Below are 27664 nucleotides of genomic sequence, written 5' to 3' on the forward strand. Positions count from 1 at the left end.
CATCCTTTCAGAACTTTAGGCACACAACTATATTCCACACTGCAGGAGGATTACTTTCTAAAGTTTGAATCATTCCCTCAGGTAAATGAACACTTGACCTGGATTGGCTTGGAATGCTAATACTTAGATTAATGTCAACCAAGATGCTCCAAGACCTTACATGGTCCACGACAGTCATTCTGCACGTCCAGAGGCATCTGCCACCTGTCTGACCATATTCCTCTTGTACGGCAGGAACATGAGCGGTTTAAACTGGACAAAGCTCAGTGTCCGAGACCACTAGTGATAATCCTCAACAAGCATAATGGAATGTGAAAGGTTAACTTCTAATTGTTGCAATCTATAAACAATTTTTAGATTTAAAGGTGATGGAGAGCATTCAAGTTACAGGGACTGGGAAGTAATGAGCACAGCTCTAGATTCAGATCAAGAATTTGAAAACATTTTACAAACATTGAGTATTTCTTTGCAAAGTGACAAAAGAGAGCATGGAGATCCCCCTATCCCTTCCTGATGGTGCCAGTCACTACAAAGAGGATAATTAAGGGTGGAGGGAAGGGAAAACAATAGCTTTGACTCAGTGCCTGAGCTATTTAGCATTATTTAGCCAGCGGTCTCCTGCTCTATTTGCCTTCCAGCTTGAAAACTGGAACCAGCCTCTTAGTTATGGCACCATGAGCCTTCATTCACAACCACCTGTTTCCCCCATTTTTATTCAGCCTTCCCAATTCAGCCCAATTATTGCAGCACAAGCCTAGGACTCCCATCTGGAACTCAAGTGACACCCAGTGGCCAGACTTAGTTCCACAGAGAAATGATGGAGACTCCCAATGGCTGCAAGTGCCACCTCTGCAGCATCTTCAGCCAGCCCAAGCAATAGAAGACCTGCCCAGGAATCTAATTCTCGCCCTCTGCATAGCAGTGCACAGCACTTTTTAATTGATTTATATTCTACTTTTCAGATACTTCATTCAGGTTCTGTAGATATTCCCTATCTACAGAGGGCTTACAATGGAGGATGAAGTGACTTCTTCAAAGTCACAAGGAACAGCAGGAAGATTTGAACCCCAGCTTCCCTAGTTCAAAGCAATCTGTTCATTTACACTAAGCCTCTCAGGCTAGCCCCTTTAAGAAGGATTTCTAAGCCTAGACAGAGGTGCTTGGAAGGTGGCCAGTGCCTGGCATCAACCTTTTCTCAGAAGAGTAGCTCAGGGTCTTATTTTCACCTTTGTTTTGGCAAGCTCTTGGATTTATACCTTCTCCTCATGCTGCTGCTCTATCTGCATGAGCTGACATTGATGCTCCGTCTCCAGCTCAGCCATCTGACTCCGATCCTCGAAGAGGGTTTTCTGCAAGTCGGCGCAACGAGCATTACTTTGCTTCAGGTCACTCTCCCACTTACTGTTTTGCACTTTGGAAGAAATCAACTAAACAAACAAAAAGAAAAGAGCAAACAATATGGGATCTGGGTGTAACAGCTTTACCCTACTCAGGACAGACCATGTAAGGATGTGGATCATAGGTACACTTTTTTTTTTTTTTTTTATTTTGCCTGCCACTATCCCAGCATTTCCCAATTGGTGTCCATTGGCTGAAGTGCGGGTATGCCACAGCTGCGGTCTTCATTTTCTATTTATCACCTGAACTGCAGGATGTCCTCTTGCCAGCAGGGGTGTCAGAGTAGTGCTTATCTGCAGCTGTTCCTGCTTTTCTCTCTGCAATAGAAACTGTACAGAGCCCTGTAATCTTGCCAGACCTGCAGTTCCAATTGCAGAGAGCAGCCAACAGAGAAGGAAACAGCAGCTTTAGCTAAGCCTGATTAGATTTCTGCTGTTCCAGGACTTTTGGGGGGGGGGGGGGGGAGAAGTTGATGCCAGGAAGGCAGGGAGGACAGGTAGTGGAAGAGAGAAAGTGATGATGCAAGGGAGAGGGAAGGGACGGCTGTCTTAGGAGAACACCTGTTATAGGTAAGCAACTCTGCTTTCACCAAGGACAAGCAGGAAGGTAGTCCTCACACATGGGTGAATCCCTAGCTACAAGCTGCTCCCCAACACAAAAGGGAACCAACAGACACCTAACCAGGTGCCAACAGGCACAACACAACGGGTGGTGTTGGTAACAGAGGGAGACAGCCTGAACCTAAATATTGTGTGCTTTAGGCAGCAAGCGTTGGATTCTAAACCTCAATGAGATTCTGTAGGATAGACTGGCCAAACCTGTCATGTCAGCGATCCCTATCCAGACAGCAGTGTAATGTGAATGTGTGGAGAGAATGCCACGTCGCAGCCTTCAGAACTCCTCCATGGGAACTGCCTGCAAGAGGACCACTGGCATTGCCATGGCTCTGACAGAATGAGCCTTGACATGACCCCCAAGATGCAGATCCACCTGGGCATAACAGAAGGAGACGCAATCTGCTAGTCAATTTGATATTGTCTGTTTGCCAACGGCAACTCCCAATCTATTCCTACCAAAAAAAACCCCAAAAAGTTGGGTGGACTGTCTATGGGCTTCTGTCCGCTCCAGGAAGAAGGCTAAGGCTCTCTTGCAATCCAAACTGTGCAATGTTTGTTCGCCTTGGTGCGAATGGGGCCTTGGAAAAAATGATGGCAGGACGATTGACTGGCTAAAATGGAAATCAGTCATCACCTTAGGCAGGAACTTAGGGTGTATACGCAAGACCACCCTGTCATGAGAAAACTTGGTATAAGGTGGATAAATCACTAAGGCCTGGAGCTCGCTGGCCCTCTGTAATGAAGTGACTGCCTCCCAGGTCAGGTACTTCAGGTCACAGGTATGCAGCGGCTCAAAAGGAGATTTCATCAGCTGAGTTAACACCACACTGAGATCCCAAGACATAACGGGAGGCCCTAGGGGAGGCTTCAACTGAAGCAGGCCTCGCATGAAGCATACAGAGATGGGTGTACCGCCTACACCAGAGCTTTCCAAAGTGTGTGTCGGGACACATTAGTGTGTCGCCTGTAGTGTGGAGGTGTGTCGCCCGGTCCACAGGGCCGGCGGAAGCAGGGAACTATAGCAGGAAGATCGGCGGGCAGTGGTGGAGCTTACATCACCACGGCCCGAAGAAAAGGGTCACGTTCACTCCTCCTCCTTCCTGCCTGTGCAGCCCTGGAAGAAAAACGTTGCCGGAGCCGTGTGGGCAGGAAGGAGGAGGAGCATCTGCTGCGTACAGAAGAAGAGCAGCATTAATGGGCCGTTGCGGATCCCACGTCGCGACGGACCGAGAAGAGGAGGAAACCCGATAGCAGGGCTGCTGCGGATCCCACGTCGCGGCAGCCCGAGAAGAGGAGGAAACCCGATAGCAGGGCCGCTGAAGATCCCATGTCACGGCCAGGGAAGATCAGGGCCTCTGAAGAGCCCATCCTTCGGCAACCCGTGCAGAGGGACAGCATGTGCCAGTGAGAGCCTGTGCTTGAGCAAGAGAGCATATAGGAGTGAGAGAGCCTGTGTGTGTGAGAGTGAGACAGCATGTGCACGAGAGAGACAGTATGTATGTATGTATGAAAGAGAGGCATGTGAGAGTGAGAGCTGTGGATGTGTGAGATTGCATGTGAGTGAGAGCCTGTGTGTGTGAGAATGTGTGAGATAGCGTGTGAGAATGAGAACCTGATTGTGTGTTTGAAGGAAGACAGATGGAGAGAAAAGAAATAGAAAAAAAGACCCTGTAAAAGGAATTGGCAAAAAAACAAGAAAGGAAAGGTGGAAAAAAAAGCCTGTGACCAACCGATTAGAAAACTAAGATCAGACAGCAAAGGTAAAAAAAAAAAATTACTTTTTAGTGATTGGCACATGTAATCTTTGGGAATGTGCAAGAGCAGCACTTTCTCTATGCCGATCTCACAATGTTCGAGATCAGCATGGAGGAAGTGGAAGCCTGCAAATATTTATTATGAGATAGGTTGTGTTGTGAAACATTTTATTTATGTATATATTTAAGGAAACATACATAAATTGTTGAAATACATTTTGTTCGTTTAACCTTTAACTTCTGGTTTGCTGGTAGACTGAATTACTGTGTCACGAAATTATGTTTGTCTAAAAAGTGTGTCACCAACATGAAAAGTTTGGAAAGCTCTGGCCTACACCTTGGTAGTATGCTCCAATTGCACTTAGGTGAATTCTAATGTAGTTTGTTTTCAGGCCAGTCTCCAACAGATGCAGAAGCAATTTTTGTGTGGGGCAGGAGAAAGGAACTAGGGCCTTTTTCTGACACCACAAGGAAACTTCCTCCACTTCAGCCCATAGGACTTTCTCGTGGAAGGTTTTATAGAAGTTACAAGGACCCAAGACATCTTCAGAGAGATCCAGTGGCTGCAGTCAGCCTTTGTGAGTGACAGGGCCTGGAGTTTGGGATGCTGCAGCCTACACAGATCCTGGGTGATGAGATCTGGGGAAGTCCACAGACTGATCGGTTCCCAGATGGTCAACTCCCAAAGGAATGGAAACAATGCCTGTCCTAGCCAGGGAGGATCATCGTCCCCCAAACCTCTTTGTAGCTTCAGGAGAGTCTTTGTTACTAGAGGAAGCAGAAGATATGCGTACAGAAAACCCTTGCTCCAATGGCGAGCAAAGGTATCTAAGGCTGTACAGGGAGCAAAACAAAGTCATCTTCCTGTTCCGGGGGACGTGAACAAGTCCACATCTGGGCTCCCCCAGAGATGGAAGATCCGATTCGTGACCCCCTGCTCCAGCGACCACTTGTGGGGTCTGAAGGCTCAACTCAACCTGTCCGCTATCACACTCTCCATTCCAGCCAGATGCATGGCCTGGAGTACAATCCTGTGGGACAGAGCGCAGGATTAAATCTGGACCGCTTGCTGACACAGGGAGAATGATCCCGTGCCTACCTGCTTATTGACATACTACATTGCTACTTGGTTTTCTGGATCGGGCCAACTTTGTTGGAAAGCCGATCTCTGAAAGCCCATAAAGCATACTTGATTGCCCAGAGCTCCAGGAAGTTGATTTGACACAGTGCTTCCTGGACGGACCACCAAGTGTGGAGTGTTTAGCTCGTCTACATAAGCACTCCACCCCAGGTTGGACGTATCCATGGTACGGACAATTTGGGTGGGGGGAGTTTGGAATGATAACACCTGTTCCAAATTTGAGAGAAACCATCACTAGGACAAGGAGTCCAGATAAGAAGAAGAAGAACATGCCATACTGGGTCAGACCAAGGGTCCATCAAGCCCAGCATCCTATAACAGTGGCCAATCCAGGCCATAAGAACCTGGCAAGTACCCAAAAACTAAGTTTATTCCATGTTACCATTGCTAGTAATAGCAGTGGCTAATTTCTAAGTCAACTTAATTAATAACAGGTAATGGACTTCTCCTCCAAGAACTTATCCAATCCTTTTTTTAAACACAGCTATACTAACTGCACTCACCACATCCTCTGGCAACAAATTCCAGAGTTTAATTGTGCGTTGAGTGAAAAAGAACTTTCTCCGATTAGTTTTAAATATGCCACATGCTAACTTCATGGAGTGCCCCCTAGTCTATTATCTGAAAGCGTAAATAACCGATTCACATCTACCGTTCTAGACCTCTCATGATTTTAAACACCTCTATCATATCCCCCCTCAGCTGTCTCTTCTCCAAGCTGAAAAGTCCTAACCTCTTTAGTCTTTCCTCATAGGGGAGCTGTTCCATTCCCCTTATTTTGGTAGCCCTTCTCTGTACTTTCTTCATCGCAATTATATCCAAGATGCGGCGACCAGAATTGTACACAGTATTCAAGGTGCAGTCTCACCATGGAGCAATACAGAGGCATTATGACATTTTCCGTTTTATTCACCATTCCCTAATAATTCCCAACATCCTGTTTGCTTTTTTGACTACCGCAGCACACTGAACTGATGATTTCAATGTGTTATCCACTATGACGCCTATATCTCTTTCTTGGGTAGTAGCACCTAAAATGGAACCTAACATTGTGTAACTATGGCATGGGTTATTTTTCCCTTTCCCTGTACGTACCTGGATCAGTCCAGACCGTGGGTTATGTCCCCAATCCAGCAGATGGAGTCAGCACAAGCTTCGAGGGGGCGTCACCATATATAGTACTACCCCCTCTGCAGGAGTTCAGTATCTTCTGACTCCAGCAGATGCGAGTAGGGGATTCAGGGTTTCTCTCCCTGCTGTTGTAAATTAAGCTTTTCCCTTTTTGCTTCCTCTTTTTTCTGGGCCTCTGCCTAGTTTTCTTGTGGATCAAGTTTTTTCACTTTAAAAAAAAAAAAAAGTCTAATTCAAAGGTCAGGCTGTGGGGAGGCGTGGCTTACCCCCGTGTTGTTTCCTCTCCCGGTGCTGAAACCTAGTAGTTAGGACGGGGTAAGTGGTATTGTATTTCTGTATTTTTTTTTTTCTTTGCAGCTCTCCCCAACCCCGGGGCCTCGCGGCTGCCGGTGGTGCCGGTTTTTCAGCGCTTGTGCCTAGTGCAGCCCCTCGTGGGCTGCTGGGGCACACAGAAAAGTTTTTCCTCCGACCGGGAAGGCCCCCCCGCAGCGATCTCGTTCGGCGGGCAGTGCAGGCCTTCTGGGCCCACCCGCAGCGGCGGTTTTTCACACGGCCCCCCCTGAGGCTCAACTTAGGTATCTTTAAGCCGGCGTTGCTCTCGCGGGGTGCTCCTGATGCCGCGGCCGTCGCGTTGCTCGGCCTGCGGCGAACCGGGATCCAGGATCTCCCGCGAAGGCATCTGCGCTCGGTGCCTTCCCAGGGGGGAAGGCACCTCGCAGTCCCTCGCCGATTTAGTGTTGCTCTCTGCTATGCCCGGGAGGCTCGGGCAGGCCCCTCCCCCATTCCTGGCAGGAACGGCGGCCATTTTGCATGCCCAGCGCCCTGAGGGGAATCAGGCAGCTACATCTGGGTGAGACCATCTTCTACAGAGACTGTCTGAGCTTACTGTGATATCACTGGACTACAGTACTGTCCGTTCCTTGGGCAAGATTCTACTCATCAACTGCAGTATAATAAAGCTTTCTCTCTTCAGTGTCTGCTTACTAAGAGTCTAGCCAATTGTGGTTCCCCACGGGGCCCCTCCCCATGGGAGGAGTCATCGCCACTTCGACCAAGAGTCCACAATATGTCACAAACCCAGATTGCTAACTCCATGGACTCAGCTCAGCTCGCAGCCTTGCAGGCCATTCCTGGCCTAGCCCAGCAGATCACTGAGCAATAAAAGTCTGAAGACAGCAGCCAGGCTTTCCAGAATCAATTACATGCACAACTGAATACTTCTCCGGTGGTGACTGTCAAGACCACCATACCATTATCCATGCCTACCCGCTTCACGGGTAAAGCAGGGATGTGTAGAGGGTTTGTCAACCAATGCAGTATGCATTTTTCTTTGCAACCTACCCTCTTTCCCACAGAAGTTCCCAAGACCACCTACATCCTATCTCTACTTGAAGGAAAAGTCTTGGCTTGGGCTTCACCGTTATGGGAATGTGAAGATCCTATCCTGAATGACCTATCAGGATTTCTGAAACTTTTCAAGTCTGTCTTCGATGACCCGGCTCACCAGACAGTCACTGGATCCGCTCTGCTTAATCTCCAGCAAGGTAATAAGCCTACGTGATCGAATTCAAGACTTTAGCATCTGAACTACACTGGGACACAGGATGTTTACATGCTATCTTCATGGAGGGTCTCAACTCTCGCTTAAAGGACAAACTGGTGGCTCGCAATCTGCTTGATACCCTTGAATCTCTCATGGAACTGGCTGGGAGAATAGACCGCTGTTTTCGAGACTGGACTCGAGAGGCTAAGAGTCCTCGGAAGCCCGTTCCAGGAGCTAACCATCCTAAACCTGTGCCAATTGCCTCAAGCCTACTGTCTGCTCCCTTAGAAGAAGATGAGCCTAATCAAGTAGGACGAAGTCATTTAACTTGTAAAGAAAGACTATTCTGCAAATGCTTAGGGTTATGCATGTAGTGTGGCCAATCAGGCCACACCATCCAAACTTGTCCCATCTGTCCAGGAAACTGACAGGCCTAGGATCCGCAGGAGTACTCCTCCTAGGCCTCACTGCTCCAACTCCTCCATTATCTCTACCAGTCTCACTTATCTGCAGAAGCCTTGAGTTTCAGACCCTTGCCCTCAGACTCCGGAGCTGTAGGAAATTTCATCTTAAAATGCTTAGTAGAACATCTATGGATTCCTACCACACCAATAGCTAAGCCATTGCTATTGTCTTCAATCCATGGGGAACCACTGCCAGGAGAGGTTTCGTTGATTACCCAGGCCATCGGCCTGCGCACCAGAGCTTTACACTCTGAAACCATCTCATTCCTCATACTGGAGAAGGCCATGCATCCAGTGGTACTTAGACTGCCCTGGCTACAAGATCATGCGCCACAGTTTAACTGAGCAACGCTGGAATTATCCCAGTGGGGACCTGGCTGTCATGGCCGGTGTCTTGGAGCTCTCGCCGCTAATATGCATGCCTACTATACCATCTTTACCAAGTTTACCTCCACAATACACCTCCTTCCAAGATGTCTTCTCTAAACAAGCAGATGTACTTCCATCTCACAGAGGTTTTGACTGTTATAAACCTGAAACCCAATACAGAGCCTCCAAAAGGAAGAGTTTACCTTCTTTCTGTAGCTGAGGCTAAGGCCATGTCGCCTAAGAGAACCTTAAAAAAGGATTTATCAGACCCTCCAAATCCCCAGCTGGTGCAGGATTCTTTTTTGTGGGGAAAAAAGATGGCACCTTAAGTCCCTGCATCAACTATAGGGGTCTGAATGAAGTTATCATCCAGGACCAGTATCCCCTGCCCTTAATTTCTGAACCATTTGACATACTCCAGGGAGCCAAGATATTTTCTAAACTGGATCTCAAAGGAGCTTACAACTTGGTGCGCATTTGCGAAAGTGACGAATGGAAGACAGCCTTTAACACCCACGATGGACACTTTGAATATCCTATCATGCCCTTCGGACTAAGTAACGCACCTGCAGTCTTTCAAAATATGATGAACGACATCTTACTGGACTTACTATATTAATGTGTAGTAGCGTATCTTGATATCCTGATCTTCTCCCAGGACCTAAAAACACACCAAGAGGATGTCAAGAAGGTTTTAAGACACCTACGGGAGTACTACTTATACGTGAAACTCGAGAAGTGTGAGTTCCACAAGGAATCTGTACCCTTCCTGGGATACATTTTTTCAAGAAACGGGTTTCAGATGGACCCCAAGAAATTAGAAAGCATCCGAGATTGGCCCCAACCTACAGGCCTGAAGGCACTGTGCCGCTTCTTGAGTTTCATGAACTACTACTGTTCCTTTATCAAGAACTACTCATTGACGGTCCCTCTCAGTGCAATGACCAGAAAAGGAGCCAACCCTGCCAACTGGTCTCCTGAAGCAATATTGGCCTTCCTGTCTCTCAAAAGAGGCTTTTCAAAAGAAGCCATGCCTCCGCCATCCAGACCCGCATCACCCATTCATTGTAGAGATCGATGCATCGGACGTCGGCATGGGAGCGGTTTTGAGCCAGTACAGCGAATCCAATGTGCTCCATCCCTGCTCCTTCTCAAGGCAGTTCTCACCTGCTGAAAGAAATTACGGAATTGGAGACAAAGAGTTACTCGCAATTAAGCTGGCCTTTGAGGAGTGGTGTCCTTGGCTGGAAGGTGCACATCAGATAGTAGTGTACACCGATCATAAGAACTTGGAGTACCTCAGACATGCACGACTCAATCACCGTCAAGCAAGATGGTCACTGTTCTTTAACAGATTTGATTTGTTTTTGAAATACTGTCCGGGAGAGATGAACACACGGGCTGATACCCTGTCGCGATCCTTCTCCCCTCAGGATGTGCCTGACTAACCTTGTTACATTATTGATCCCGGGAAAGTGGTTCTTGCAGCCACTCATGTTGTACCCGCTGGGAAAACGGTTGTGGATAGAAATCAAAAGGAAGAAACTGTTGACGTGGGCACACGATTTCCACCTGGCCGGCCATCCTGGACAGAGTCGTATTTTGGCCATGTTACAATGGTATTACTGGTGGCCAACCATGAAAAAGGATGTACAAGCATATGAGGGTTCCTGCGCTGTCTGAGCCAAGAAAAAGCCGCCAGCTGGACATCCTTGGGGTCTGCTTCAACCCTTGCCAGTGCCGGATGAAGCCTGGACACATATAGCAACATTTTGTGGTAGACTTACCACTCTCCAATGGGAACAATACCATTTGGGTCACTGTTGATCGCTTCTCCAAGATGGCACATTTTGTAGCCTTACCAGGATTACCTTCAGCCGTGGAGTTAGCGAGACTCTTCATTAAACATATCTTCCACCTTCATGGAATGCCTAAGCATATTCTGTCTGACAAAGGAGTACAATTCACTGCTAAGTTCTGGAGAGCCCTGTGTCAAAAGTTTGACATCTCATTGGACTTGACCTCCGCTTACCACCCTCAGTCTAATGGACAGACTGAAAGAATGAACAGAACACTTAAACAGTTTCTACAGTCCTATGTTAATTCAAGACAGAGTGACTGGGCGGAACTGCTGCTTTGAGCTGAATTTGCTATCAACTCACATCCTGCTACATCTACAGGGTCTTCTCCCTTCCAACTCGTCTATGGAAGTCAACCGCTTCCTCCTCTGCCAATTCCCTTATCAGTGGCTTCTCTTGCCGCACAGGCCACTGCAGAGTTATCTCAGCTTTGGAAGCAAACGAAGGATCTACTCCTTAAAGCAGGACAGAAAGCAAAAAAGATCTGTGATGCTCACCATCGAGAGGCACCTCAGTTTCAGCCTAGAGACAAAGTCTGGCTGAGTACCAAGTTCCTCCATCTTAAATTACTTTCAGCACATTTTGCACCTCGCTATGTAGGACCCTTTGCTATCCTTCAGTGCTTGGGAAATCTGACGTACAGTTTGAAACTACCCCTGTCAATGAGAATACATAACGTTTTTCCATGTCTCTGTTAAAACCCTTGATGCTCTCAGAGTAAGACCCCAGAACCCACTAACCTGACACGGAGGACGATATTGAGTATGCTGTAGATGACATCTTTGATGTCCGTAAGAGGCAAGACGTGGGAATACCTCATCTCCTGGGAGGTTTATGGACCAGAAGAAAACACATGGGAGCCTCTGGCCAACATCATGGATAAAGACATATGTCAATTGCATCTCACACACCCTCGAAAACCCAGACCACCAGGAAGAGGTCCTGGAGGGGGCCCTTTGAAGGGGGGTGCTGTTGCGTCCGGTTGAAGACGGCTGCGACCGCTCTGCCTCACCACTTTTACCCTTTTCCTCCTCCATTGGAAGAATGGCTGCCTCCGCTGCTGTTTGCCGAAACCCTCGGCGTCCCTGTCCGCCATGCTTCTTCCTGAGGCCTCCTAGGGCATGTGCGTGCACACTGCCTACGTTTTTGAATACGTAATGGCGGGAACCTCGGGGGTGGCCCCACCGCATGATGTCAGTACTTCTGAGTATTTAAACCTCCGCTCCACTCCAATTGAACGAGTTAGCAAGGACTTCGTTTTGCTACTCTGACCGCTTCTAAGCTGCTCGCTTGGATTCCTCACTACCCTCCGGGGTATCTCGCTACTACAGAAGCTCTGGGTACCCGCTCCTCGGGGGCCTCTCGCTTCTACTCACCCTCCGGTGTTAATCTGCCTAACTTTAATGACACCCGCCCCTCAGGGGTCCTGTCTGCTTTCTTTCAGGAACCCTCGGCGCTCCTAATTCTGCTCAAGGTATCCTGTACATCGGACATCGGGTCCCTCTCTTCATTCAACTACCGAAGGAAGTTATCAGCATTGCTACTCTGAGTATCACTACGCTCCAGCTCTCCTCAGACTGGCAAGAAGGGTATCTCTCTCTCCTATACCTAGGAATTCTTCTTAGTAGACATGGAATAGAAACATCACATTCTTTGGTCGATGCGAGGAACTGTAAGTTACATTTGACGCTTGATCAAAGGGCCTGGAAGTGTTTATTTAAAATTTTTTCTATACCATTGTTAAGTTAAATACCATCACAACGGTTTACAGAAGGGCACGATAAAGAGAAATATGGGTGGTATAGATTACAAATTACTCGTGTGCCATCATAGTACGGTAACAATTTAAAATAATAAACTAGGTGTGTAAGTTAGACCTGATTGTTAGGAACAAATTAGGCAGTTTGATTTTAACATTAATATGCTTATGTAGGTTACTAAAAACTTCTAGCTTGGTGCATCCTTATCGCTCAACTATTTTTCTCCTTTTCTTTATCTTTATAAAATGCTTGTTTAAAAAACCAGGTTTTCAGATTAGTTTTGAATAATTTCAGATTTGTCTGTAGTCTTATTTCAAGTGGCATGGTATTCCAGAGTACAGGACTAGTGTATATGGAAATTCACACATCACATTTTCATATGCGCTAGGCGAAACGAGCTGATAAAGCTGCTGAATAGAAATTCTCACCTCTGATTTTTACTCCAAGTGTTTTCAGAGTGTTGGAGCGCATTGCTGGAGAGAGTGTGGTCAGATGGGTTCTTATATTCATATGTGGTGTTTCTGCCCAGTGATTTGTAACTTCTGAAAACAGATTGCTCAGGAAATTACTGATATTTTAGGGGTACCTGTCCACTTAACACCTGAATTAGGACTATTGGATCACTGGCTAACTGATTCCAGGTAAATACAGGTATCTAGTAGGGCAGCTCCTTTTATCTGCTAGATTCATGGAGGCCACTTTCTGGAAGACCAATCCTGCCATTGCATACTGGACAGCACAGGTCAGAAACATTGCAGACATTGAACTGTTACGCTTTGATCTTAGGAATGAACATGCAAAATGTATTGATATATGGGATACATACGATTTTTTTTTTTTTTAGAAGAAGCTTGATTGTAAATTGGTTTGACATATGTTCCTTTATCCTAAGTGTTCTCTTAAACTGTTTGGTGGGGTAACTTCGGCTGTCCTTTTTTTGTATGATTTCTGTGATGTGTATTCTGTCTGTGGATGACATTTTTTCTTTGTGCTGTCGGGGAAATTTGCTTGTCTACTTTTCTTGTTGAATGCCTTCAAATAAATAAAGACTTGAAAATATAAAAAAGCCAAGCCGCGAGACAGAAGTGATCTGCCTGATCTGAAAATATTGGACCCTAATCTAGCAGACTTGGAACGTGATCGATTCTTAACGGCCCATTTACTAGAATTGCGTAATTCTGGTCACCGCATCTCAATAGATACAGATAAGCTGGAGAAGGTACAGAGAATTTAGTTAGTGTAGCTGGTTTTAAAAAAAAGGTTTGGATAAGTTTTTGGAGGAGAAGTCCATTAACTGCTATTAATCAAGCTGACAGAGAATAGCCACTGCTATTACTGGCATTAACAGCATGGGATTTACTTAATGTTTTGGGTACTTGCTAGGTACTTGTAACCTGGATTGGCCATTATTAAAAACAGGATGCTGGGCTTGATGGATCCTTGGTCTGATCTAGTATGACAAGTTATATTCAGAGTCTTAATATGAAACTGTGGCATTCTGAGGGCTGCATTCATTTTCTTTAAATCCAAAACCGGGTTGAACATTCCCTCCTTTTTTGGAACCATGAAATAAATGAAATACCTTCCTTATCACTGTTCCTCTCAGGGAACCGGCACTATAGCCCCCAGACACCACAATCATCTACCTGCTTGGCATGGGGAGCACAACAGATGACAACGTAGGCTTCTTGCAGTGGCCGACCAAGTTCTAGCATGCAGACTTCTATGACCACTGGTCCGTTGTGATTCTAGTCCACGCTTCATAAAAAAGGGCTAGCCACCCCATGATAGCCGGAAGAAAAGAATGTACCGGCCTCGTTTCATTGTGAAGATTTAGCTTCCTTGGTTCCCTGACTAGGGTTGTCCCGGTTCTGCTTCTGACCACCCTCGAAAGGACTGGGCTTTGCCCAAGCTTTGTCTTTATACTGCCCAAGTGCTTCTATTCTGTTGATATCTCCTGTTCCTAAAATGTGAATGAGCTGGAAAGGACCTCTTTCCACCCTTCGGCTTGTCCTCTGGCAATATATGCCCTTTTTCACAAACTGCTCTAAGTCCTCCCCGAACAAAAGCTTGCCCTTGAATGAAAGGGCCCCTAACAGAACTTGGACTAAACATCCTCTGATCAGTTTAACCATAGTCATCTGGCCGAAACCACTGACATAATCCTGAAGGACATCCTAATCAAGTTATATAAAAGCAGTGGTCCCCAACCTTTTTTGCACCAGGGACCGGCTTCAAGCAAGACCATTTTTCCATGGCCCGGCAGGGTGGGGCAGGGGTGAGGTTATGGAGGGGGTTGGATTTTAGTGCATACTTACTTAATTATGACATTTATAATGTGAATGTGACTCAACTCACCATAGGTTGTCACATGCATGACACACTGACCCATGATCATCATGGGGCTGGATGTAAAAGTACAGTTTGCATCCACGGGAAGCCCCCTGACCCACAATAATGGATGTAAAGCAGAATTATGACATTCCCCATACAACTCACCCTACAAAAAAAGATATTCTGGTTCTGGTGTCATCTCAGTAACAGGAACTCAAACTCCTTCTACTTCCAGGCTCAATAAGCCCTACTTATGAAAAGACAGCAGTTCACCACCAATGCATGTCCTCTTGAGAAAACACAATAAATAAGACTGATACAAACGCTTACATGCTAGTAAAATATCTCATCTCGATAACAGACACAGAACCGACCTAACATACTCCCAGGATCTGTAGTAATGCACATAAACTAATCTGCACACAGTTACACCTGTATTATGGAATACACCTCAAACAGGAGCAACCCTATCTATGAAAAGGCAACACTACAAATATTAAATCAGGTCCTAAAAACCAATACACCTCTTATTAGGAAAACAGAACTAGCAAGCAGCTATAGATCCCCACACAGAAATAATTGTAAAACTATACTAATAAGCAGAATAAATGTTTCAAAACAGCAATGAACAGAATAACATCCAACAATTAAAAACTCATAAAAACTATTAAACATTCTCCAAACACCAATAAAATATTTCAAAAAAGCAGACATCACATAATTAAAATGGCAGTCAATCAAGAAAAATAAACTTAAAAAGCCACCTTTACTTCCCTCCTCCAGCAGCTCTCCTATTCCCCTTCCATGCAGGCCGTGGCACACACCAGAAGCAGCAGTAGAAGCTAAGCTCTATACTCATGGTCCTCTTCCTTAGTGCCCATGTCTCTCACACACACACCATACCAGTCATGCCCCCTTGACCAGTTTCTGTCTCTCACACCAATCATCTCCCAAACAGTCTTTGGCACACACACACACACACCAGTTACCTTCCTTAAAAGTTTCTCTCATGCCATACACACACACACAGGCTCCCCACTCCCATGTTCTACTTACATATACGGGCTTCTCACTCTCATAATCACTTTGTCTCACCACACACACTCACCAGTCTCTCACTCCCATGCTTGTTCTTTCCACATGCACAGGCTTCTCATTCCCATAATTACTTTCTTTCTCTCTCTCACACACAGGCTTCCCACTCCCATGTTCTCTTTCAGATATACAGGCTTCTCACTCCCATGCTGTGTCACACACCCCCAGGCTCACTCTTCACATGCACAGGCTTCTCATTCCCATAATCACTTTCTCTCTGTTACACACACACCAGTCTCATTTCCATGCTCACTCTCCACGTGCACAGGCTTCTCATTCCCTGAATCACATTCTCTCACACGCCAGTCTCTTTCTCTCACACACACCGTCACTTACCAACGAGTCTCTCTCTCATGCATGCATACACACACAGGCTTCTCACTCCCATGCTTTCTTTCACACACACCCCCCTCCACACACACCAGGCTTCTTACGCCCATGCTTTCTCACAACCAGATTTCTCACTTCCATGCTTTTTCTCTCTCACACACAGTGTCACCTCCCTGAGCAGTCACTTTCATTGTCTCTCACACACACACACACACACACACACACACACACACACCAGCTCTCTGACCAGTTTCTCTCAATCATACACATGCTCTCAATCACACACAGGCAGGCTAGCTGGCTGGCTGCTTCTCTCTCTCTCTCACTTATTTCTTCTCCCCCCCACCGAGCACAAATGGTAGCTGCAGCAGCCTCTTCCTCCAGCCCCCGCAGGCCAAGAAAGAAGAATCCCATTGGCCGCGGGAGGCTCATGCTGCTGTCTCCTTTCCAGATTACCGTCTGCTTTGATTGCTCGGGGGCAGATGCTGCTGTTGCTACTTTTCCACGCGGCACGGCCTTTCTCCTTCCCGCGCACCGCTCTGTGTATCACTTCCTGTTCCGGGTCACCGGAGGGGGAAGGGGGGGGGCTGTCAGGCACGGGAAGAAGAAAAGGCCAGCCACGGGTGCCTCAGCTTCTTCTAGCATCACTGCCGTTCCCACTGGGCTTGAACGTGCTGATAGCCCAGCGGCAACAGCAGCAGGGAAGGAAGAGCAGCGGGAGAGGCCGGGAGCATGCGACACACTTATCTGTGCTTGGCGGCACCGCGGACCGGCAAAAAACCCCCAACGGCCTGGTCCTGGTCCGTGGACCGGTGGTTGGGGACCCCCGATATAAAACATCTACCACAGCTCACCACTGCCTTCAAGCATTCAGCCTGTTTAGCAGAGGCTGAGGAGGAAGCATCCTTTGCTTGCAAGTGCTGCATCCTGCACAAACATACTCTCTGCATGAAACTGCTGCATATGCTGCCTGGATGCCCTAAGGCTATTGATTACAGAAAGGGAGTGTTTCCTGTCTGCGGGCAATATAAGGCAAAGCCTCAAAAAATCCTTTTGAGCTGAATTTCCAATTTTCAGTCCTTGTGTCTTCCAGCACAGTGGAATCTGCCACTGGAAAGGAAAATTTGTTCATACCTGCTAATTTTTGTTCCTCTAATATCACAGATCAGTCCAGACCAGTGGATTATTCATCCCTTCTAGCAGATGGAGTCAGAGAACAAAGCTTTGGAGCACAGCTTCTTAACTGAGAGTGCCACCTGCAGGACCTCAGTATTGACCTGTACCCAAGCCAAAATACTTTAGAAACCCCTTCACACAGACATAGGGAACTAAAGGGTGGATATCCTTGAACTATAAACCTTGTTGATCAAGAACCAAACAAGACAAGGAAATGAATCCTGTAACTGCCCTCTAAGAGAAAAATTCTTTATCAAACAGAAAAATTCTGTACTAAACAGAAAAACTTGGTAGAAAATCAGTCTTTTGGCATCAAACAGGAGGGCCTCTGGACTGATCTGTGGTATTACATGAACAAAAATTAGCAGGTAAGAACCAAATTTTCCTTTCCTGAACATACCCAGATCAGTGGGATGTACCCAAGCACCCCTAAACTGGGTGGGCCTCCAAAAGACCTGCACACAGGACACTCTCCAAAGGATGGCTCATCCTGCGCCCCTGGCACCTAGAAGATAATGCCTGGTAAAGGTATGGCTTGAGGACCACACTGCTGTCCTACAAATCTCCTGTGGCGACAAACTGACACTCAGCCCAGGAAGCAGCCTGCGCCCTAGTGGAATGCACCCGCAAACAGTCAGGAATTTGTCATTCCTTACAGATGTTGGCTTAGGATGGCCATTTGTTTGGCTTACAAGATATGGTAGCCTTAGAGGCTTTTTCCCCTTTCTCAGTCCAGTGAAAAGGACAAACAGATGATCTGAGCCATGAAAAGCATTCGTAACCTATAAATATCGCAGTATCATCTGCCGCACATCCAGAAGATGTAATTCTCTGTCCTGAGGAGAATCTTTCAAGTACTCTGAAAAAACCAGAAGATCTATCGTCTGATTAACATGAAAGGCAGAGACCACCTTAGAAACAAAGGAAAGCACCGTTCTCCATGAGATTCCATTCCTGGAAATCCGTAAAAACTGATCCCTACATGATGGAGCCTAAAGTTCCGAAATTCTTCAAGCTGAACAAATAGCTACCAAAAAGACCACTTTCAGAGTCAAATCCTTCAGGGTAACTCTTTTCAAGGATTCAAAGGGGGGTCCACAAAGGACATGAAGTAATAGGTTGAGACTCCAATCCGGGCAGATCTTTCGCACTGGAGGACGTAACAGCTTAACCCCTTTGAGGAATCTTACCACAACCGGATGAACAGAGTTCTACCTTGAAACCCGCCTCTAAATGCACCCAAGGCAGCCACCTGCACATGAAGCACGTAAGCCAAACCCTTGGACAACCCCTGCTGCAGGAAATCCAGCACATGCGAGACCTCCACAGTCAGAAGATCTAGACAATGCTGAAGACACCAAACTTACAGTTTCCAGACCCTAATATATGCCATAGAGGTCGCCAGTCTTCTGGATTAAGAAGAGATGATCTGTTCTGAGTAATCCTTCAAATCAAAGTCTCCGCCTCTCAAAAGCTGAGCCACAAGACAAAAGCAATCCTCCCGATCCAAAAATATGGGACCCTGACACAATAAGGCTAACCCGTCTTCCACACTGAGAAGACCTTCCACTACAAGTCACACCAGATCTACGAACCACAGCCTCCGCGGCCACTCCAGTGCCACTAGAACCATGGTCCTGGGATGTGATTCTATGCTCCCGAGGATCCGACCTATGAGGGACCAAGGAGGAAAGACTTATAGAAGAATTCCCGTCGGCCCACCGAACAGAGTTCCTTTCGGCGACTGAAGAATCTTTAAGATATTGAGAGTTGAGCCGCGTCGCTATAAGATCAAATTGGGGAATGCTCCTCGCACGGATGGGGATCAATGCCTCCGGGGACAACTCCCACTCCCCAGGATCCAATTGCTGCCTGCTGAAGAAGTCCACCTCCACATTGGCTACTTCTGCTATGTGCAATGTGGCTAGGCCTTTGAGATGACGCTCCGCCCAGGCAAATAATCTCCAGGCCTTCAACACCACTGCATGACCCTTCGTGCCACCCTGCCGATTGGGATCGCTCTCATCGAGGTGATTGATGAACCAGAACTTTTCAGGTCACCACAGACCTTGCGATGTCCGGCCCAAGTACATTGCTCCCCAGCTGGATAGGCTTGCATCTGTGGAGATCACCTAGTCTGGAGGCTCCAGATCCACCCCCTTCTCTAAATTGGGACCAGACAGCCACCATGAGAAACTGGACCTAGAATCCCGAAGCAGAGGCAAGGGAAGATGAAACTCCTCCGAGCAGGGACGCCATCAGGACAACAGCGCATGTTGCAGTGGTCTCATGTGCGCGAATGCCCATGGGACCAAGTCCAATGTGGATGCCATGGACTCCAGTACCTGTAAATAATCCCACATTTTGGGCATCTCCAGACGAAGAAGACGCTTGACTTGAGACTGCAACTTCGACATCTGGTCCCACTGCCAGGAAAACCCTGCCTCGCTGAGTGTCGAAGTGGTTCCACGGATCAGTCCAGACCGTGGGTTGAGTCTCCTGTCCAGCAGATAGAGACAGACCAAAACTGAAAAAGTATTCTATATCAGGACAGAGCCTACCCTGCAGCCCTTCAGTATAACCATTGTCAAAGCAGATAAGAACTAAAAGACCCCAGAAAGGAAGTAAACAAGACTCAAATGAGTAACAAAACAAAGTGAACATCAACAAGGAATGGACTCTGAACTATCGCTTTTGCATATCCTGGGTCACCCATACAGATGCTTCCGGTGTCCGCAATATAATAAGTGTCATGCATTCAGAGACCTGTAGGAAAGCTTTGAGTGGCTGGTAAGAACGGAAAGAAACCAGGGAAGGACGTCTGGACTGATCCGTGGTACTACAGGAACGAAAATTAACAGGTAAGAACTAATTTTCCTTTTCCAGTACGTACCCGGATCAGTCCAGACCGTGGGATGTACCAAAGCTTCCCTAAACCCGGTGGGACTGAGATAGTCCCACTCGAAGCACCTGTCGACCGAAAGAGCCAAAACCCGGTGCATACACATCCAGCCAGTAGTGTCGAGCAAACGTATGCAGGGATGTCCATGTCGCGGCCCTGCAGATTTCTTGCGGAGAAACAGATTGACTCTCCGCCCAGGAAGTAGCTTGAGAGCGCAACGAATGAGCCTTTAGGCCATGAGGAACCGCCCGACTTTGGCAAAGATAGGCAGAGGAAATTGCCTCCTTCAACCACCGAGCAATAGTCTTAGAAGCCGGTCTACCCCGATTTGGGCCACTCCAGAGGACAAAAAGGTGATCAGAGACTCAAAAGTCATTGGTGACCTGGAGGTACCGAAGTAAAACGCGATTCATATCCAACCTGCGAAGATCGCCACCAGCGGGACCCGCAACCTCCTCGGGAGAGAATGCGGGAAGCTCCACCAACTGGTTGACATGAAAGGCGGACACTACCTTTGGTAAGAAAGAAGGGACCGTTTTGAGAGATACTCCAGAATCTGAAAAACGCAGGAAGGGTTCCCGACAAGACAACGCTTGTATCTCGGAAACCTGCCGAGCGGAACAGATAGAAACGAGGAAAACAGTCTTGAGCGTGAGATCCTTTACCATAGCCCGACAGATGGGCTCGAAAGGGGCCACACAGAGCTTGAAGAACGAGATTAAGACTCCACAATGGGCGGCCACAAGTGCTTGACGCCCTTCAAAAAGTGGACCACGTCCAGGTGAGACGCCAAGGGATGACCTTCCACCCTACCAAGGAGAGCGCCAAGGGCGGACACTTGCACACACAAAGAGCCGAAGGAGAGACCCTTTGAGAGGCCCTTCTGAAGAAAAAGCACCAACGAAATCGGAGTGGAGCTTGCCGAAAACACCCGATTCCGCACAGACAGTATCAAAGACTTTCCAAACGCAGACATAAGCCAAAGAAGTAGACGTCTTATGAGCCTGCATAAGAGTGGAAATGACTTCTTCCTTATAGCCTTTATGCCTCAGGCGCCTCCGTTCAAAAGCCAGGCCACTAGACAAAAGCGATCTGCCTGGTCAAAAAATATGGGACCCTGCTGAAGCAGACAAGGGAGATGTCAGAGACAAAGAGGCATGTCTGTCACCAGGTTGACGAGATCCGCGAACCATGGTTTGCGAGGCCACCAGGACACGTAGAGTAGGACGTCTGCAGGCCAGAGGAGAGCTAGAGCATCCACTCCCTCCGAGCAGTGCTCCCGCCAGCGGCTGAAGAATTGGTTGGCCTTGGCATTGCATAAGGTCGCCATTAGGTCCAGGTAGGGAGACCTCACCTGCGGATGATCAAATCCATGGCCTCGTTCAAGAGTTCCCACTCTCTTGGGTCGAGGTGCTGACGACTGAGAAAATTGGCTTGCACATTCTCCTTGCCTGCTATGTGAGAGGCCGCCAGGCAATCCAGATGACGCTCCGCCCAGGCAAAGAGCCATCTGGCTTCCAGAGCCACCAGGTGACTCCGAGTTCCCCCCCTGTCGGTTGATATAAGTGACCGTGGTGGAGTTGTCGGAAAGTACCCTCACCGCCTTGCCGTGAATTGGGGTAGAAATACCTAGAGGGCCAGATGCACCGCACTGGCCTCCAGCCGATTGATATGCCAGTGGGATTGAATTGCGGACCAGACCCCCTGCGTGGCCTGAGACTGGCAGACTGCTCCCAGCTGGAGAGACTGGCACCCATAGTCACCACAATCACTGAGGAGTCTGGAAGGCATTCCCTTCAGAAGGAGGGGAAGCGAAAGCCACCACTGCAAGTCGGCGATGGTAGAGGCCGAGAGCAGGAGAACAGTCTGAAACTGCTCCGATACCGGCTGCCAACAGGATAGCAAAGCTCTCTGTAACGGATGCATATGCACAAATGCCCAGGGGACGAGGTCGATGGTGAAGGCCACAGTTCCCAGAACCTGGAGATAGTCCCATGCCGTTGGAAGAGGGAGCGAGATGAAATTGCGCACCTGGTCGACCAGCTTGAGAGCTCGAGCGCGAGGTAGACACACCATGCCGATCTGAGTATTGAATTGGGACCCCGGAATTCCAACACCTGGGAAGGCTGAAGATTGCTTTTGGCCACATTGACTATCCACCCGAGGGAGGTGAGGAGAGTTAATACCTGATCGACCGCCAGACGGCAGCGAATCTCCGACTTGGCCCGCACGAGCCAGTCGTCCGGGTAAGGATGGACCAGGACTCCTTCCCGAAGAGCAACCGCCACCACCACCATGATCTTTGTGAAGGTGCGCAGTGCAGTGGCCAGGCCAAAGGGTAACGCCCGGAACTGAAAATCCTGGTTCAGGATGTGGAAACGAAGAAACTTCTGGTGATCTGGGCGAATCAGAACGTGTAAGTAGGCCTCCGTCAAGTTGAGGGACGCATGGTATTCGCCAGGATGAACCGCCGCGATGACTGCTCTCAAGGTCTCCATGCAAAAATGCGGTATCTTGAGGGCCCGGTTGACCTGCTTGAGATTCAAGATCGGCCGAAAAGCTCCGTCTTTCTTTGGAACTACGAAGTAGATAGAATACTGGCCTGCACCGAGTTCCTTCTCTGGGACTGGGACAATGGCTCCCAGTCTCAGGAGCCTGGTAAGTGTTTGGTCCACCGCTTCCCTCTTCAGACGACCGCAAGGAGAGACTATGAAGAGGTCCGGCAGGTCTCGAGAAAATTCTAAAGTGTAGCTGTCGCAGATAATCTCGAGAACCCACTGGTCAGACGTGATTTTGACCCATTCCTCGAGAAACGGAGAGACGACCCCCCAAATTGGGAACAGAGGGATGGGTCGAGCGAATTTCATTGGGAAACGGGCTTGGGGGATGTACGCTGGGAGAACCCCTCACGGAAAGGCCTGCGCCCGCGAAAGGGCTGAGACCAAGATTGAAGCATAACCTCTGGAGGAACCACCGCACCCCCGAGGAGTATACCTACGTTGTCCCCGGAACCGGGAAGGCACAAACGCCCGAGATTGTTTCGGTCTGTCCTCAGGCAGCTTATGGACCTTATTTTCCCCCAAAGAGTTAATAAGCTGCTCAAGGTCCTCTCCTAAGAGCAACTTACCCTTAAAAGGCAGTGTGCCCAACTGTGCGCCTTAGAGGACTGGTCCGCTGACCAATTGCGCAACCAGAGGAGCCGTCTGGCGGAGACCGCCGAGACCATTGCTTTCGCTTGGACGCGGAGGAGGGTCAGGGACCATGTCCTGGGGCCTCACGGGGCTTAAATCGGGGGAGACTCCACAAAATTAGACTCCCCAGTGCCAGACAGACCCGAATCGGGAGCTGAAGAAATTCCCAAAATGGCAGCCATTCCCACGGTTTGCCAACCCGGGAACGGCCTGGCCATGCGTTGAGAAATGCGACCCCAGGCTGATTTCGGCAGCGCTGCAGAGGAGGGACCTTCCTCTCCCAGCAGACAAGAAGAGCAGAGCCCCTCACGCGAAAGACATGACAAGGGCTCATCACAGGCTAGTTAGCAGCTTGATCTCAGCATGCTCTGTGAGGAGGAGCCAGATCAGGGCTAAAATCAGCTGATTCTGAGAAACTGTGCCGTCGACAGGAGCGGAGGCAGAAGAATGAACCCTGCACGCTCCTACACAGAAGTCCCCTGGCTGCCTGCTTGTGAATTCTTTCAGAAAAATCCTTTGAGGTTGTTTTTTTTTTAAAATAGGAGACCATGTAAGTGCCTTCCAAGCGCAGGAGGAGTTCCAAGCCCCCAAGGCAGCCAGGTAAGGGGGGAGGGACTGGACTACCAGTTTCACCTCCCAGAGGATCACCAGGTAGAGAAACCGGGCTTAGGCTATGCCACACCATAAGGGGCCAAGCCCCCCTAAGCCCTGCAAGAGCCAGGAGACATTTTTCTTTTGCAAATATATAATTCCACAACTAGTTTAGGATCATATTCTACATTCCTGTTCGTACCCCAGATCAGTCCAGAATATATATATAAAACAAGGGGTTATATATATAGATTGCAGGAGAGAGAAATACTGAGGGACTGCAGGTGGCACACTAGGTTAACTGTTAGTAAAGCTTTTCTTCTGTCTCCATCTGCTGGCAGGGAGGCAAATACCCAGAATTCTGGACTCATCTGGGGTATGAACAGGAATGTAGATTCCCTGTACGTACCCGGATCAGTCCAGACACCTGGGTTGTGACTCCGCACCAGCAGATGGAGACAGAGCAATATTATTTGCAAAAGAAAAATATGCTTTAATTTTTTACTTCTAAATAGTAGAATATGGGAAGCACCATATCTATTTATAACATAATTATACCTTTATGCACAGAGAAGACAATAAGACATGAGCTGCTTGTGCAGTCCATGTGCTTACATGTGATGGACAATCCTTTAGTAACCTAATTTTGGGTTTCTAGAAGTAACTTATACTTGATTTTGAGTGAGATTTTGTCTGTTTAATAGACTCACAGCAGCAAAGTAATGCCAGCAGAAAGTTCTGACTCAAGTTCACCCCATCAGCTACAGCTGCTGGTAACCATGAATACTGCATTATGCTGCCACTTGTTATCCAGCTCAAAATGGGCAAAAAAAGTTCTCAAAGCAAGTTATGCATGGCAAACATTAACAGCTAAAACTCCTGTTTCACCACAGGTAACATCTTGAAAAATGTGAAATAGAGGTCAAATATATGAATGACAGTATCCAATAGGTAAAAACAGGGCACTAACATTTGTTGGGAGCCAGATTCCAACTTTTGCTGCTTCCAAGCAGCCAGCAAACTTTTGGCTTATCAGATCAACTCGTTATGGGACAGTAAATCCTGAATCTATGGTTATTTAAAGTTCTTATTTTTCCCCAGAGATCAGATGGAGAGTCTTAGAATAACTAGTGTGCTACTTTTAGGACCCTGTTAGTTATAAAAAGGTAAAAAAGCAGAGAATAAGGTCATGAACCCTGTGATTCATATTTGGAATCTGTAAATTTGATTTGTTTAAGACTGTGCAGATAAAACCACAGATTCAAGGTTTTACAACAGTGAGCAGAGGCAAGTAAAGAAACCTCAGAGGCCAGATGACTACTGTAAGAGGCAAACAATTGATATGCAGTAAATAGTGTGAAATTCTTACCTCTCCAATAAGGTACTTAAGAGCACACTTTGATTCAACAACTGTGGTAATTGTGTCCCAGCGCTGTTTCATTCTATCTTCATTGTCTGCATCCAACAGTTTCTGCTGCAAGTCAGCGATCTGAGCACTCCTTCAGAGGGAAAGAACAGGATCTATGTTATCCTCCTACCCCATGAGGAAGTTTGGAGTAGGATATGGAGAATGTAAAAGCCTGGAGCTCAGGATAGGAATACTTGTAAAAATGGTACAAGTATCAGGTAGTAGCACTAAGCAGCACATAGTTGCTCCCTGCTCAGGAGCCAAGTTTTCAGTAGTACACCTAACTACAATATTACAGGTGTAATTTTAAAGATAGCCACAAAGGTGAAATTAATTCTTACCAATAATTTCCTTTCCTTGAATATAGTCAGACCAGTCCAGACTCCAGTTATGCACCCCAATGAGCAGATGAGAAATCAACAGGTTCACTTTCATTCCTTATATGCATCCTCTGCTGACACCAGCCTGACACTATTTCTGTAACAAGTTAACTGGACAACTAACACAAACTTAACCACATTACCATATTTTTTTTTAAATCTGTGGACTTCCAAAAGAATCAGGAAGCAGAAACAAAAGAATATTCAATCACCTGCAGCAAAGTATTTTCGTTTACTATGCTTCAAAATGCTGCTCACTTGCTTGCAAAAAATATCTTCTCTGTTGCAGAGCATGAGTAATTACACTGAAGATACTAGCAGCATAGGAAGGGTCATGAACTGGTCTGGACTGTATTCAAGGAAAAAGGAAATCAGGGAAGTAATTTTGCCTTCTTTATCCAGTCAGACCAGTCCAAATTAACAGGATGTATCCCAGCTACTCCCTTAGAGGACAGGATGCCGCCCAAGCCCCTCGTAAAACAGCCAAGTCGAAAGGTGGCCGCTTCGCTAGCTCTGACATCTAGATGTTAATGCTTAGAGCAGTGTTTCCCAACAAGTGTGCCTTCAGATATTACCAGGTATGCCATGGAAGCATCATCACTGCTTGATGCTGGTATCCAGGCCAGCACCTGGGCTCTCAGCATTTTGCAGAAACAAGAGATCAGTAGTAGCTCTTAAATGCATAGGACCTCCTTTCTGAGAACATAACCATGCATATGTCTTCCTAGCTAAAGCATGATAGAGTGTGGTAACTTATGGGCAGCATGCAGGGTATGGATAGCTGGGACCCATTTTGTGCAACTCATGAATTGCAAACAGCACCTCATCTTCCCCTTCTTGAGCATCTTTTGATTCCTTTCCAGCCTCTGTCTTATCCCCAGGCTGAGTAAAAGGGGGACAGCATGCACAGAGCACTAGATGAGACTATCTTGAGGGAAGGCGGAAGACGAAGCTGATATGAAACTGCACCAACCTGTCGGATGATAGGAAACGGCCCAATAAATTGTGGGGCCAGTCGCGCTGATGGCAGCTTCAGGCGGATGAACTGTGTGCTCAGCCATACCTTTTGGCCTGGCCTGAGAGGCGGGTATGGTCTTCTTCGCTGATCGGCATACCTTTTTGCCGCCTGACTGGCTTTGATCAGAGCGCATTGTGTGGAGATTCACAGGCATTAACTCGCCTGCAGTAGCAGCCAGTTGCCTGCACCACACTGACTTCTCCCTTCTCCTGCACTTGTATACAGAGGGAGCTGTTCTATTGTGATGGGTTCATGTGTATCTCTGCCCCCTTTATTTTCAAATATGGAAGACAGGTTGGGCTATCAATGTTTCTGTATCTTTTAGCCATGTGGGTCCTCTTCATGTCTGCACTGGCTGCTCTATGGAAATTGGCATGCCACGCCTCATTTTTGTTAATTGTAAGCATGTCTTGGGCTTGAAAAGGCTGGGAAACTTGGCTTAGAGAAAGTATGTAAAGAATACCAAGTCACCCACTTTACATACCTCTTTCAAGGAAACCAAGTGCAATTCTGCCCACAAAGTCACCTGCATCCTCAAGGAGAGTGCTTGACTTTTTTCTGCAATTCAGCACTGGAGTCCACATGAACTGATGCAATGTCCTCCTTAATCCATTGCGTGACCATAGCCTTAGAAACCACTTTCCTTTTTTGCACTCCACTATATAGGACAAACAGCTGATCCAGCCTGAGATATTGAAATGGAATTTCTGTACATCCAAAGAATGGAGAAATGAATAGTCCTCACATTCCTTTTACTAAAGGAAGGTAAGGAAATCCACAGATGGAATCCTGAGGCAACCTTCAGAAGGATGGATCTGTAAGAAATTTGACCCTGACACTTGCGATCAAGAAAAGAGATCTACAAGAAATGCTTGAAATAGATATTCTCTGGAATGAAACAATCAGAAAGACTATATTCAAGACCAGCAGATGTAGAGAAATAACTAAGAGGAGCAAACAGATCTTACAGACAGGACAAAACCAATTCGGATCCCAGAGTGGTCCCTCTCAGACGAAGCGAGGCAACTCCTCATTCATCATTGGGGGACACCCCATCTGGATCTCATGGCGACGTTTCACAATGCCAAGGCGCCACAGTTCTTCAGCCACAGGCGGGAAACATGGCGCAGAAGGTATAGATGTTCTGGTTCTCCCGTGGCCGGATCATCTTCTGCTGTACATTTTTCCCCCGTGGCCTCTTGT

At 47.4% G+C, this 27664-nt stretch overlaps 1 protein-coding gene across 3 annotated transcripts in view; it reads right to left on the minus strand.

Annotated features, from left to right (window-relative positions):
• KIF4A (kinesin family member 4A) overlaps positions 1 to 27664 on the minus strand; it is a 265297-nt gene that overhangs the window by 34895 nt on the left and 202738 nt on the right. For all 3 annotated transcript variants that reach the window (XM_029607255.1, XM_029607254.1, XM_029607256.1), the window contains 2 exons: positions 25025 to 25154; positions 1257 to 1427 (listed from right to left, as the gene is read on the minus strand). In XM_029607255.1, the coding sequence (XP_029463115.1) occupies positions 1257 to 1427; positions 25025 to 25154 (301 nt within the window). The remainder of the gene's footprint in view (positions 1 to 1256; positions 1428 to 25024; positions 25155 to 27664) is intronic.

The sequence above is a fragment of the Rhinatrema bivittatum genome, chromosome 6 (genome assembly GCF_901001135.1).
Source record: "Rhinatrema bivittatum chromosome 6, aRhiBiv1.1, whole genome shotgun sequence".
NCBI lineage: Eukaryota > Metazoa > Chordata > Amphibia > Gymnophiona > Rhinatrematidae > Rhinatrema > Rhinatrema bivittatum.